Source organism: Herpailurus yagouaroundi, unplaced genomic scaffold, assembly GCF_014898765.1.
Source record: "Herpailurus yagouaroundi ecotype Mexico unplaced genomic scaffold, PumYag 100, whole genome shotgun sequence".
Taxonomy (NCBI): Eukaryota; Metazoa; Chordata; class Mammalia; order Carnivora; family Felidae; genus Herpailurus; species Herpailurus yagouaroundi.
Window position 1 is genome coordinate 27,445,663 of NW_024412391.1, and position 15,142 is coordinate 27,460,804.

General features: G+C 35.7%; 1 protein-coding gene across 6 annotated transcripts in view; it reads right to left on the bottom strand.

Annotated features, from left to right (window-relative positions):
- The window catches only part of ST7 (suppression of tumorigenicity 7), a 201,380-nt gene extending 188,060 nt beyond the window's left edge, over positions 1–13,320 (bottom strand). For 3 of the 6 annotated variants that reach the window (XM_040472167.1, XM_040472168.1, XM_040472165.1), the window contains exon 1: positions 7,465–7,868. In XM_040472167.1, the coding sequence (XP_040328101.1) occupies positions 7,465–7,486 (22 nt within the window). In that variant the 5' untranslated portion in view covers positions 7,487–7,868. Of the gene's footprint in view, positions 1–7,464; positions 7,872–13,292 lie in introns of those variants that run through there. The other 3 variants (XR_005789230.1, XM_040472169.1, XM_040472166.1) reach the window with 3 other exon arrangements.
- Between the last annotated feature and the right edge of the window lie 1,822 nt (positions 13,321–15,142).

Consider the following 15,142-nt stretch of genomic DNA (forward strand, 5'->3'; position numbering starts at 1 on the left):
CAGTATTCCCCCAAAATTCCGCCAATAAGCCTGAATCTTAACAGTCTGAAACTCTCAAAAAGAAATGAAAAACAATTTTGCCAATTCCTAAAATTATATCAGGCTGGGTAGAGAGACAACTTTTACTTTTCATGCTATAAGTGAATTGGTAATTATAATATTCATTATTTTTTACCTGATAATGTAAAAAATGATAAGTGAACTTAGATGAAATATACTGTTATCAATATATACCTAAGTATCAGTATATGGCAGTTTACCTATAAAAAATATGGACTTAATAAAAATCCATATGCTATTCTAATTGTGTCACCTGCTCCTGCTCCAAAGGGTGACAAGAGTCATTCACTCATATGTTTCTGATATATGTCATTTAAATATAATATACTCCTTAGCCTAGAAAATTTAATTACACTCAATATTAACATCTTATAAAACCCACACAGCTTATTTTGAATAATACTACCTTAAGCTTTTCAATAATATTACCTTAAGATTCAAATTTTAAAGAATAAGTACCTAGTATATGTTAGGTACCCTACCACACTCTGGGGATATATCTTTAATTGGTGTAAATTTCATTCAAAGAGATCAGTGGTGGCTCTGAATCATTAACCCTTTGACATTTCTGAGAACCATAATGCATTACAGAATGGTGTGTTTATTTTATATCTAAAGGGATATTACCAGAACTCTTAGGATTCCTAATTTTTTAATTCAGTAATTATTTCCAAGATTAAATATTTATTTATGTGACTATGATTCACACTAATATAGAAAACAGTTGAACAGATAAAGTGTCTTAAGAGGAAAACATTCCAAACTTTAGTGGCTTCAGCCAATCTTACAAGAGTGCTTGACCAGTTAGTGATGCCTACCACAGGGGGTGCCCGGTAGTGAGAAATACCTGGGCATTTGCCAACTCTGACCAGTTTCATGCAGTCTCCTCTCATCAGATCTCCCGCTAAGTCCCTTCAGAGACTCCCATGATAGGGGCTCCTGGGTGGCTCAATCAGTTAAACATCTGACTCTTGGTTTTGGCTCAGGTCATGATCTCACAGTTCATGGGATGGAGCCACATGCTGTCAGGACAAAAGCCTGCTTGGGATTCTCTCTCTCTGTCTCTCTCTGCCCCTCCCCTGCTCGTACTTGCTCCCTCTCTCTCAAAATAAATTAAAAAAAAAAAAAAAAAAGACACCCATGATAGAACTTCCACCCACTCTTAGAAAGTAACTCTTCCCTTTCATTAGCCAGTCTTTCCCACTGCTGGAGTCTACTCTCCACAGATAAACTTTGACAAGCCCCAACCTGGTATAAATGTCCTGGCCCAAAAAAGGATATACCCCTAACATCAAGAATTCATTGGATAAGCCATATTTTGAGACAGAAGAGCTTAGATGACAGGTGACCAAACCTTGGTAGAACACAGGAGAGCCAAGATTTGAAATTAGACAATCGAGCACCATAGTATCTACACTTAATCACTGAATCTGGCACATGTTTGCTGCCATTTCCACAACATGAGCTAAACTGTATCTTCCGTCTTTTAGTTCACAATTATGAGAATTCATTATTAATAAAAGCAAAATCTCCATACAGGAAATATTATAATTTACTATTTTTTTTAATTTTTTTAAATGTTTTTATTTATTTTTGAAGGAGAGAGACAGAGCATGAGTGGGGGAGGAGCAGAGAGAGAGGGAGACACAGAATTCGAAGCACGCTCCAGGCTCTAAGCTGTCAGCACAGAGCCCGATGCGGGGCTCGAACCCACAAACTATGAGATCATGACCTGAGCCGAAGCCGGACACTCAACCGACTGAGCCACCCAGGCGCCCCTACAATTTACTATTCTAGCACAGCAATTATGACATCACAGAACCTTTCATTCAAAATTTGTGCATTTCCTAATTGACACATCAATAAACATGTTAATAAAAGCTTTATATTTATTAGGGGAAAATGGTGGGATAGCAATACTCTGAAAAACAATTTTGAAAATGACAATTTATATTCCTGTGCTCCATATAGTCTTATAATGAAAATTTAAAAGTATTTGAACATAATTTAATGGAATGACTATTATTAATGTTAAAAATACACACTAGCAGTGACTTTTCCAACTCAGAATCCATAACAACAATGAATCCCATTCACATCCTGTGTAACTCCATGGGGATTCTATGGGGAAAGTTTCCATATATGGTCATTTATCCCCATAGACTCCCCATGGTTTATACAGGATATGAATCTGGTCTATTGTGACAATGAAAACAACAGATCACTGAAAACTCATGTGTAATTTCTGCTGAACAAACTATAGACTAACAATTAGGGAAACCAATATTTGAGTGAAAATAAGTAATCTGAGAATTTAAAAATAACCACTGAGTATTTTTATTCCATTTCTGTATTAGCAGAATAAGCACATAAATAATCAGAAGAAAAAAAATTCAATCCTAAGTTTAAAATATTTTCTTGATACTAAAAATTAAAATATCAACTATTAACAGGCAAGAAACCCAAAAGAAAAAATCACATCAGAACTTATATTGTCAGAAGGAAAGAAAAGATAATATAGTAAAACAAGTCAAATGTTACATGAGCTTTATTTAGTTTCCCAGGCTCCTGTATGACCATGCCCTAACATAAACCTCAGTTATCTATAATTATTTTCCCATATTTGTGACATTAGCATCTGTGGCATTCTACTTATCTAAAGTTATGTAGAATAATATTTTTCTTTTACACTCACTGCTTGAGTGCTGACTTAGAGGTAAGCTTTTGTGTGTATACGTAAGTATTTGTACTTTTGCTTTATATAAGATGAAAGCATCTAAAATCCAATACAACTAAACACTAACAGCCAGATTAAAGCCGTAGGAAAGGGAAATGGCTGTATACCTAAATTATCTTGTTCCTTATGACAGAAACTAAAAAGATAAAAACAAAATATAGTAACAGAATGTCAATCATGCTAACAGCAAAAACAGCAGTATCTGACACGATTATTTAATAAGAACTAGGACTTACATTGAAAAATGGTCCAGTTGTGAATAGCCATTTTAGAATGAACACGGTAACTATTAACATCTCAACTGATTCACAAAAATTACACCAAAACAATAGACCCAAGTTCAATCTCATGTATGAGTAGGTGTCAAAAATGGCCTGAAATGCATATTAAAAAAAAAAAAAAAGGAGTGTGACTCATTTGTTTCTCTATCAAAGAAATGACTGTTTAATTATATAGCTTCTTGGTGACCTAATATTGCTAGAGTATATTCATTTGACTATCTCCCACACAATGGCTCAAAATTTGAGATAATTACATTATTCTTAAAAACACGGTACCACACTCACTACTAAAATTGAGAAGCTGTCAGTCCCAACTTAATGCCTTTATCAGTAATGAAAACAAAAGGCAACAGCTGAACTTTGGGTGTCCTTCAAAGACAAATCACATGGGACATCACAAATCCTTTCCAGCATCTATCTACCTACCTAAGGTGATGTAGACATCCACAGAATGGCAGGGCCAGCCACACCAAAGCTAAAGAGAACTGACTTCCTGACATACACAGCCACCATTTCCCCATCACCACTAAGCTCACAAAATCCTACCACTTTATTGGGATGTTAGTGATTTCTTTTTCCCTTTACAGATGTCCTAGATGTTCTTTTCAATGTATTATGACTATAACAAAATTTGGGGAGGAGGGATTAAATAATACTATTTGCCCAGAGGCATGCTGTTTCTCAAAAGGAAAGATATTGCTCTCTTCACTGGACTAATGAGGCAGGTTCTTTGGAAGACATATTAATGTGTTAAACCAGGGTACAATTCCCACCAAAGTACACCTTAAATGGTACCCTTGAGGACTGAAAAAGATACAAATGTGGGAGGGGAGGCAGGAGGAGGACTGAGCTAGGTAAATGTTAATTGAATAAATGTTCACTGTACTGTAAGTATTTACACTTTGGAGAATAACTGGCTTTATCAATGAGAACGTAACAAAATGACAGCAGTATAAAACCAGTTTTCTTTATTCCATAAAGAGAAAAGATGAAAAATTTCTGCCCCTTTATAAAATTTTAAAAGTAAAATTGTCAAAATTTTGTGGAATTTAATTTATTGATCTTAAAATGTCATTAAATCAAATTTAGTACCAAAAATATGCATTTTTAAGGACTATTCTCCTCAACAAAACTTTACTGATAGTGCTTTTTTTCTTAAACTTAAATTATTCTGGCCACAGAAACTAAAACTGCATTTCCTCAAAGCAGATAGAGAAGACATACTATTCCCATTTTTAGACATGGGAAATTACAATAAAGGAAAAGCTCAGTGAAATACTTCAAGATGGTAACAGAGCCACAGAAGCTACACTTCCTGCTTTGTAAGGATTAATGCACATATAACATAGAACACTTCCATTTTTTCCAGTGGGCCCAAAACAGACTGTGCCCAATCTACAAAACTATGGAGATTCAGATCCACTAAGTCAGAAAAACTGACACTGGCATTGTTAAAGGTATTCACTAGAACGCTAACAGAAGACATTCATTAAAACAATGGAAGACAGGGGCGCCTGGGTGGCTCAGTAGGTTAAGCTTCTGACTTCAGCTCAGGTCACGATCCCATACTCCGTGAGTTTGAGCCCCGCGTCAGGCTCTAGGCTGATGGCTCAGAGCCTGGAGCCTGCTTCCGATTCTGTGTCTCCCTCTCTCTCTGACCCTCCCCCATTCATGCTCTGTCTCAAAAATAAATAAACATTAAAAAAAATTTTTTTTCAACAATGGAAGACAAAGCATTTATTAATTCTGATGCCATGGTTATTTAAGTTTTCATATTTGAAGAACAAGAGTCTACTCTTCCAGGTAAATTTGTTTGTCATTTTTAAGGCTTTTGTATGAGTATGTTGGAGGGGAGGGGCCTTTTTGGTATTTAAACAATACTATTTTAGTGAGACAGAACATGTTATAACGTGATAGCAGCTACTGCAAATTCCTGACTACAAAGGTCTGAAACATAAAATCAACTTACTCTAGTACTTGAAAATGAGGACATCGACATTTCCTTCTCTTATAGGCAAAGAGCAAGGGAAAGAGAAAATTTACCAGAGCCATTACACGTGACTCTACAAGCAAAAGAAGTGAGAAGTGATTTCCTTTTGACTGGGAAAGGTCATCACAAGGGAACTTTCTGAAGTAATAGAAATATTCTGTATCATAATCTGGGGCGTGGTTCCATGGGTGTAAGCATAGGCAAAAATTTACAGAGCTTTGACTTACAAAGCTGACAGACACTTTGAGTTACACATTTTATCTTTTGTAAACCATCCTTCGATTTTAAAAGTAAGAGCATCCAATACAAGCAAAGTAGTACAATCAGAAATCAAAAATAAGAATAATGAAATCAGAATATGTTAGAAAATAATGACCTTTCCAGGATCTAGCACAGCATTGTACACAGGGTAGATAAACAAGTATTTATTACAAAAATTTAGTGAGAATGTCTTAGTTGGTCTTGAAGATCCCTTCTGAACTAATGAGAACTTCAAATGTGGCTTATTTTTCTGAATATTCTAAATATGGACAGTTTCAGCCTATAAGGCCTCCAAATGGCAAAAATTAAAGGCCTAGAAAGCTAATCTCAAAACATTAGTTGTCATAACTCTGAGTATAGATTTAGGGCATCTCCTTATCAAAAAAGAAGGCAGTCCATTCTCAACACTTAATGACCACTGACAGTATAAACCTATCTATGGTCTTGTAGTGATAAACAAGAAGCAAAACTTAATACTCAATTAGGTTTAAAAAAATGCAAACATCTGCATGATGGTGCTCTGTCTTCTGAATGGTATTCTGTCTGTTCAGTAATCCAGTAGCTCCAGAAACCAAAAGCAACCAGCAGTTTTCAAACATATCACATAGCATATGGGTGACATTATTAAAAGATCAAGTTTGATAACCAGGCAAGGCTGTGTCTGCTAAGTAAATCTGGCCAGACAATGTTAGAGTCCCTAGTCCAAGAGCCCAAAGACTCCCACATGAGCTTCAACTTCTATTTTCACCTAAAAAAAGTATTAAGACTAATTTCCCTTTAGTAAATCTCTCTGTCCATACCTAAGTTCCTACATAAACAAAATTCCATGACTAAAATGAAACTGTAGAAGGTCTTTTCCACTTAATAATCTGTTCCTACTTGTTGGGTGACAATAATTCTAATTGTACCATTAAGTGAAAATTCAAAAAATATTTTTTAATTTTTAGAAAATAATATTGTCATATGCTGAATGGAACATTATGTCTCACTGTTATTCTTTCTTGACCTTGATTAGTCAGTGTGGTTAATTTCAGCAATGAGAAGCTTCCATGTGAAACAACAAAAATAATCCTTTAAAAAGCCAATCAAGAAACAAAAAAAACCTGAGGATTATAAGCTCTCCTGAAATACAACTATTCTAGAATAACCATCAGCTGCACACAAATAGATGCAGTGATCACCTAAGATCAGAAAGAAAATGGTGGATTATAAATTCTTAAGAAATGCATTTCCTAAATTGCTGCCCTAATCTTCTTCTCCCCACAAAGGTAACATCTTGCCAATTTTTAATGTTCTGGGCTAGCAGGTTGAGTCTCTTCAGAAACACTTAACTGTCACCTTTCCTTATGGATAATGACAAAATATTCTGCAGAGCCTGAATAACTGCATGGACAAGTTATATTATTCTATATCCAACATTAAATAATCCTCAAATTAGTTAGGCTAATACCAGTTATAGCTGTCTACAAGTGCTGTCCAGCCCAGCCCATTGTGCAGGGCCTGCTCTGCACCACAGCAATTTCATTGTATAAGTTTTAAGACAGATACGATGCTGCTAGACTGTGACGTCAGCCAGCATATCAACATTGAAACCGTTGTGTAAAAAAAAAAAAAAAAAAAAATCTTTACTATAAAGCTTACTTCTTATTCTTTAAATCTGCATATAATATCTACTCCTATGCTTCTGTAAAAATATGGAGGAAGAGGATATAATGACACCTTTTTGTCCTTTTAAATAAAAACTGTAAACCCTTTTTCCCTTTCTAATAAACACTATCATTTTAGATCCTCCCAGTTTCTACTTTAGGGTTTAAGGACTATTATAGAACCCACAACAATAGATCGGTGACAGACTTGATCCCATCAATTAACACGTTCTGGGGAGACTGCCTGGATTCCTGTCTTCCTTCCTCCCTCTTGAAGGCCTGGTTTTGGCCACACTGACATCCCTGGCCTTAAGGATGAATAACCCAGTTAAGGAGGAGTCCCTTCCCTGAGACCAATTCCTTTGTAATTAGAGCCAAAATACAAAGTCTATTAATGACCTATGGCAATGTGATATGAAGTCCAAGCCAACGAAACCATGACAGCAAACAGATTTCTGAATAGCAAAGAAGTGGGATCCATTTACTTACATGAAGATTCAGTGCCAAACATGGCTGGCTCCAGAGGCTGCTTTAAAAAAATCAGAAGAAAGAAAAAAAAAGGGAAGGAAATAAAATCGAGGAGGGTGTACGCGGGAGAGTGAAAAGATGAGCCGCTACACAGCAGGGGTCATGAAGACACACAATGCAGTCCAAGCTGTGTCCAGCTGCCAGATTCTCCTCTTACAAGCTTCAGTGTTCTCCCGTGTGATTGAAAAGCAAGGTCTCCTACAGCACAAAAACCCGAAGAGCTGCTTGTGAAAATCCAATAGGGGAAGGCAAGCCAACGTGGCTCTTCTGGGATGCAGTGAGGCAGGACTAGGTAGCAGCAGGGGCACGACTGGAAGCAGCAGCAACAGCGGCTACTGCAATCCCCAGCCCTGCCGTAGCAGTAAGACAATAGCAGGGCTTATGCATACACCGATGACGTCAGAGACACTGCACAGACGGACTGCGCTGCTTGAGCCAGAGGCTCCAGGGGCTTCAGGGGAGCAGGCGATTCAAAGGGGAATTCCTTTGTCACAACATGGACAAGACCAAGAGCCACATATATATTCACCTTCCTGACAAGATCTTCAACCTGTAATACCAAGCACTAACAAGGACCTCAAAGAAATCTAAATATTGGCTTTACAGCAACTAACCACAAAGATATCATGAAGATCAAGATTCTTGGTTTCATGCAGCAATTAAACTTTTCAAGGGAATTAAGAATATCAGAAATGAGAAAAATAAACTGCCTTTAAAAATAACTACAGAACTCCTGTTTTTTCTCTACACTTATGGTAAACTGACAGATCAGAGGCTGTAAACTCAATCACAATTACGTGAAAATATGTATACTATTGCATACACATTCTGGGCATATTAATACACCCACAAGTATACCCATTTATTAACAGTAAAATAACAGTGCAAGTGCTTAAAACACTGTGTGGCACACAGTGAGCTCACAAACATCAGCAATTACATTATTAGTTATGTTGCAACTGTTATTCAGATGTGAAAACCACAGCTCTAGGAATATATTACCTACATATATTTCTCTTATCCCATTCCTTTGGCCTTATTTTTATTTTGCCTTCCTGTCCTTTTCTAGAGTAACTCAGTCATTTTAAGGCTGTGTGCACACAGGCTGTACACACCTGTGTGTCAGTGGGCACATATGACCAACAAACACATTTCTTTTTACTCTATTCTTACAAGGAAATAATTGAAGATATTGTTATTTTGTCACTTGATAAATAAAACTCTTCCTGCATTACCTTTACTCTTAGAAATCTGTTTTTTAAACTAGAAGTCTATAGACTATCCAACAGAAGCAAAGCAAGAAATTTTGTTTTAATGTTTTAAAAACACTGAAATGCACAAAAAGTGTGTGTGTGTGTGTGTGTGTGTGTGTGTATTCCCATAATCCCACACTTTTAAAATCATATAAAATAGGAGATTCAAGAGCTCAAGATTCCTCTCTATCCATTCATCCAAGGTATGTATCCAGTATTTTCTTAAGATTTACAAAGACGTGTCTTCATATAATATAGTTTTTAAACATTAAATTCTGATAGGAATGTGAAACTGTAAGTTACCATCTAAAAACATCATTAATAGCTTTTCTGGTCAGTATATGTGGATCCATCTCATCCTTTTAATAGTTGCCTAATATTCCATTGTGTGGTTATAGAATAATTTATTCAAGGTAACTTGACCTTTGCTTACTGAAATGCTAAACCAGTGCAATGATGTTACATAAGATAATGAACAAATATTTTGTTGTAGGAAAGAATAACAATAACTAATATTTACTGAATATTCACTATGTGCCAGGTACTATTCTGGGAAGTTTACATGAATTAACTTATTGAATCTTTGTAACAATCCTACAATGTAGATACCATTAATTTCCACATTTGATAAATGTTGAAATAATTCTCCAAGGTCACACAGGTACTGAACAATAAGCTGGGATTCAAATCTAGGTAGGTTCCAAAACATTTGCTCTTAACTGCTCTTCCATAATGCTTCTTGAGAATTAACAAATACTTAAAATTATATTTTAAGTATGCAACTAAAACAAAAGGAAAATAGATACCAACTGAAAATGTGGACAAAAATATTCTTAAAAGAGAAAGGTCAACAGAGAAAGCTAAAAATGACAGAAAGAACTATGCCAAAAATTGCAGGAATTAAGAAAAATGCATCCTCCCAAATTATCAGTCATGTTAACAACCAGTGGAGAATATCAATAATGGCATGAAGATATAACTGTAGGGAAGTACAAAAGGCAATACCCTTCAAAAGGGTTGAAGCCAGAATATTATCTTACGTAACATCTATTTTAAATTGCATACCAGATGTTGTACACGAATAGTCACACAAACGGTGGATGGATGTGGCCAGAAGAAAGGCAAGAGGAAAAGTAGAATGAGACGATGATCTTGGGTAAGAGATATTTTCCACCAGAGGCCACGGTCTATAGGCAGTAACTGCTTTGCCAAGTCATTGATGTAGCTCCTCTCAGCTCATACGTGAGGGTGTACATATGCATATGTAAATGAACTTTTCTGAGTGCCTGTATTTATTTCTTGGCACTGACTTCTGAGAGTAAGTTAAAGGCTGCAATATTTTGCAAGAAGTCAACTTTTTAGATAACTATACCAGGGTCACTATGTTAAAACAATAGATATCTCACTTGCCAGCAAAACTGTACCCAAATGACAGCCTCTGACTCCTATTAAGGTTTCTATAACCTCTGGAGGTCTGAGGTATTTCTAAGTACTTTAGTATGTTGGAATCCATATCACTGAAGGCCCATCTTTGACAAAACAGATTCCAAAAATTTAGTTTACTATTTTTCTCTCCTCTAGGCACCTGGCATGAGCTCACAAAATGAAGACCAATTTTAATGTGTTGCCGAAAGAAAATATAATGAAATAAAACTGATCTGATGTCTTCCACACCCCTCAAAAAAAATCACATAATACATTCCAAGACCAAAATTAACTTTGAACTATCAATTCTGTCTAATTATGTCTATTTGCCTGTAACCTTGCCCTTTTTATTAGCAAAGAGAATACTGTTAATTTTAGTATAAAATTAGCAATGAAAGGAAAGATCAATATTCAAAATGATTTAGTAGCCAAAATAATCATTGTTAGAACACTGCTGATAAACAAAGACAGTAGTGAAAATCTTAAACTAAGTCAATAGTCACTTTTAGAGGAAACCCCATTCATAAATCAATCAACAACTTACTGTTGGGAGCTTACTGTTCTGCACTCTAGGGGTACAGCCAAGCACAAACTCCCTCCTCTATGGAGCTTACAGTCTAGTGGGTGAGACAAACAAATATGTAATATGTCAGATGGCGGCATGTGTTACAAAAAAAGGTAAGAGGAACCCAAGGCTGAGGAATGACTGAATGTGAGGGTTATTAGTTCAGATAAAACTGTCAGGCAATGCCACCCTTAAAAGATGACATTTCAACAGAGACCTGAAAAAAAGTGAAAAGAAACCACATGGATAACATGGAAACCCCGTGGGAGAAAGAGCATTCCAAGAAAAAAAAAAAAGATAAATCTATTCTTGAATCATCAAGAACCATTTTCTATTGGATGACAACCCCTTCAGTGCCATGATGATGTCATTACGGGCAATATAGTTATGCTTCATGAACTGTGCTGACAGTAAAATAAATTCTCTTTTTCAAATCCAAAAGAATTCACCCTCCCATGAACTGAAAACATATGCGTTCTTCACTTCACAGTTTACTAAATATACCTATATTTGCAAATATGTAAATGTTTATAAAAATCACCATAGGTGACAACATCCAAAATAGCTTCCTACCTCATCAGACAACTAATTTAATTAGTTTATCTATTAATGTGGTAAGAACTTAAGCCACACATTCTCTCTAGAGTACATACATAAACTAATTCTGACGGTGTCATATCTGGAATTTCTCTGGAGCCATCTCCTTTGCTCACACTAAAGTTTTCTTAGTATTCCTCTTTTCTTAATTTTTGTAAAATGTTTATTTATTTTGAGAGAGCATGCACGTGAGCGTGGGGGAGGGGCAGAGAGAGGGAGAGAGAGAAGCCCGAGCAGATTCTGTGCTGTCAGTGCAGAGCCCAATGCAGGGCTCGATCTCAGGAATCATGAGATCATGATCTGAGCCAAAATCAGGAATCAGATACAACCAACTGCACCACTCAGGTGATCCTCTTAGTACTCCTCTTGATGTCTGAGTAGCATGTTAAAGTTGTGTGTCTTTTGGAATACCATCTATACGTTTATAAAGTATTATCTAAAAACAGAGAAATGTTTTAGTGGCAATATATGACCTATAGAAAAATGAAAGAATCAATGGTTCTGTTCTTTGGGAAAAAGGTACAAACTTATAATTGAAAACATACTCATTGTAAAACTCCCTGATAAGATTTTAGAAATTTCACTTCTTTGCATATGGCTATAAAATGTGTTTCTTCCTACTTCCACACGGTACCACACATACAGCCTTCTGAAAGTTGTCTATTTTATTTCTGAACCGTGGAACAAAAATTCTGGCACACTTACCTTATGAGAAAAAAAATTCAAAATACACACACACACCACCACCACCACTGCACACACATACGCACACGCTATTATATTGGCTTTATAGAAACTCTAAAATAGAAAAATATGGATTTACAGAAAAAACAGACTTGGGGCAAATAGTTACTTTAAAATGTCTTATTTTCAAAAAACTATTTACCACAGAACTCCTTTACATAGTGAGCTCCTAAAAGTTACATTTTAAATTGTCAATTTCACAAAAAAATCACAATTTGATACCATATTGTCAAGGATCCACACATACATCAACAGAGATCATTTATAGAGAATGTAAGAAGAGCTTAATCTAAATGCACACTGATATTATCATTCCACTGGGTATGGAAGGTGGGTCTCCGCCCTGGTGGAAAATCTTCCAAAAGCCTTTGTTCTTTAGTTTAAAAGGAATCTGTCAGAAAACAGTGCCACCATTACCCAAAAGTTCAAAAATGGAAGGTAATATAATTTTGAATTAAGGTAATTAATTTTGAATTTGCTCACAAATTTTGGCAAAGGCTCACAGCCATTCCTCCATATCATCACCTCACCTCCTCATCCCGCCTTCACCCCCTCCAGTCTAAGGGAATCCTCCACTTACTCATCAAGCAACCAGTACCCATGGTTAGTCTAACCTTAACTTTATTTCCAAACCTGTCCCAATTTACCATTCAGAAACTACACTTTGGGAATAAGGTTATGCAGCTTAAAAAGGAAGAGGCTAGTTATCCATCCAAAAATTCTAGACACATTAATACTCAGAAAATTTGCGATAAAAACTGAAATTCTGTAACTCACTTCGTTACGTCAACTCTCTGTGAAAGACACACTGCACGAAAGAACTACCACAAAACCAAAAATGTTTTACGGAAACCAGAAGCTCTCTGTAGACCATGTGTATATTTAATTCTCTGTGTGGCATAATCTGAACCCAGATGTTTGGACTCTAAACTTTCTGGCCCGGAGGGGAGACATGAGAATTAATGATGGTTTGCATTTTAATTTAAGTCTGTTTGAGCATGACCCAAACTGAAATAGAAAAAACAACAAACGTATGCCTGACAAATTCCTTTGTGTATATGCTAAATTAATCAAAATTTGTATACAACAAATTCATACATGACATCTTTAAAAAAACAAGCACAATCAACATAATTTCTATATATGAATTCAAAATACTTTAAGTAATTCTATATGACTAGAAAATATTTTAAATTTAATTTTACCTGTATAATCCATAATGAAGCAATCGGCAGGGAACTGGGTTATTTTCCAAAGTACAGCTCTATCAGACACAAAATGAAAGGGCTCCCTGGGCTGGCAAACTATTCTGGGGAAAGCCTCCTGCCATGTGACATTAAGCACACACACACTTCTGCTTATCTCGAACTCAAGCCACAACTGATGTGACTCTGCTCCCCTTTGCCTGTTCTTTTAAAGTCATCTTAGAAAAGTCTCTGTTAGAAAAGAACCGTTATTTCTTCCCATTTCATTCCTGTATTGTTAGTTAAAACTAGGGCAAAAAATTCTTTCTCTAAGTGAAAAGAAGAACACGTAGGTGTCTATACTTCATCCTAGTACTCAATGTTACAAACCCATTTAACCTGAAAGGAGTAATCATCCAAATTTTTATAGTTTTGTCATGATGTCCATTCATTTGATAGTATGCACACTTGATCCATTTGAAACACATTTGATTAATTTGTAACCAAACCTAATAAAGGTGATGAAAGAACAATCCTCTAAAGCAGATCTAAAACCCTGAAGTCATTTGTCTGAGTCCTGAAACAGACATCAGATGGAAAGGACATATGGTCATTCCTGAGACAGACTCTATCTGATACAATCTTTAATGTCACATTGCAAAGACCCTGAGCCACCTTCTACTTTATTGCCAATTGTTTTGATCTTGAGCGTGTCCTGGCTGAAACTTTGACTTTCACAGTGGCTACTTCATCTTGATATAATTCTTAACATTGCTCAGAAACAAGATATAAATAAATAAACTGAAAAAAATTATCAGCTTCTTTTTGTCTGTTTGTTTTTTGAGCAACTTGAGTGGCTGGACAATTTTCCAATTTAGAGATATATTAAATACTCCCCTAAATTGCAGCTGTTTTGCGAAAGATAAGGTATTGGTTGTTTAGAGAGGCTTTGTTTTGCTTTTATTTTGCTACCTTGAATAAGTTTCTCAGTAAGATAATTACAAAGTTTACAGCACTATAAAATATGATTGCTAATTTCAGCTCAACATCAAAAGTATGTATCCTACAGAAATCTAAAAATTCTGGGCTCAAGATCATCATTTAACAGATCTCCCCAATAATTTTATAAAATAAATGAGAAAGCCTCATTTCACTCAGCCATCCAGTCAATGCCTCATTACCATAAGCAGATCCCATTACACCACCATTCTGCTGACAGTCAAAAGCTGTTAATTCTCATCAACCTCACCTGCCACTGCTGCTAAGCAGCCCTGTCTCACTTCTCAGGCCTTAATTCTCTTTATCTTAATCTAGAGTAGAGATTAGAAAGCTTTCCATGAGCTACAAAAATTTGATACAGTTTCTTCCTGGTAATTAAGATGTGCAAATGGTTAAAACAGTAATGCCATAATTGTTTTAAATGCTAACCTGAAATGCCTAATAATAACTGTCTTAATGTCCACAAAACTTACAAGTGTGTGGAAACACTGATAGCCATTATCAGATGTCACTTGAAATGACATTTTATGTCTTTCACAATTTAGTACTGTTAGCGTTGCTTTTTAAACTTCTTATCTAATTATTTGAGTGGCATTGTTTTAAGAGCAATTGTTTTATCTTATCCTTCTTAGTATTTTATAATTCTTGTTTAAATCACAGATGTTTTAAGGAAATGCCTTTTATTGACAAAATGAGAACATAATGAAAAATCCAAATGAGAAGAGACAAGAGAGATGGATAGATGGGTAAATAGCTATAAAACCTGTACTATACAGGCTACACTCAAAAAGACAAGAAATAACAAGTGTTGAGGATGTGGAGAAAAAGGAACCCTCATGCACTGTTGGTGGGAATGTAAATTGGTGCAGCCA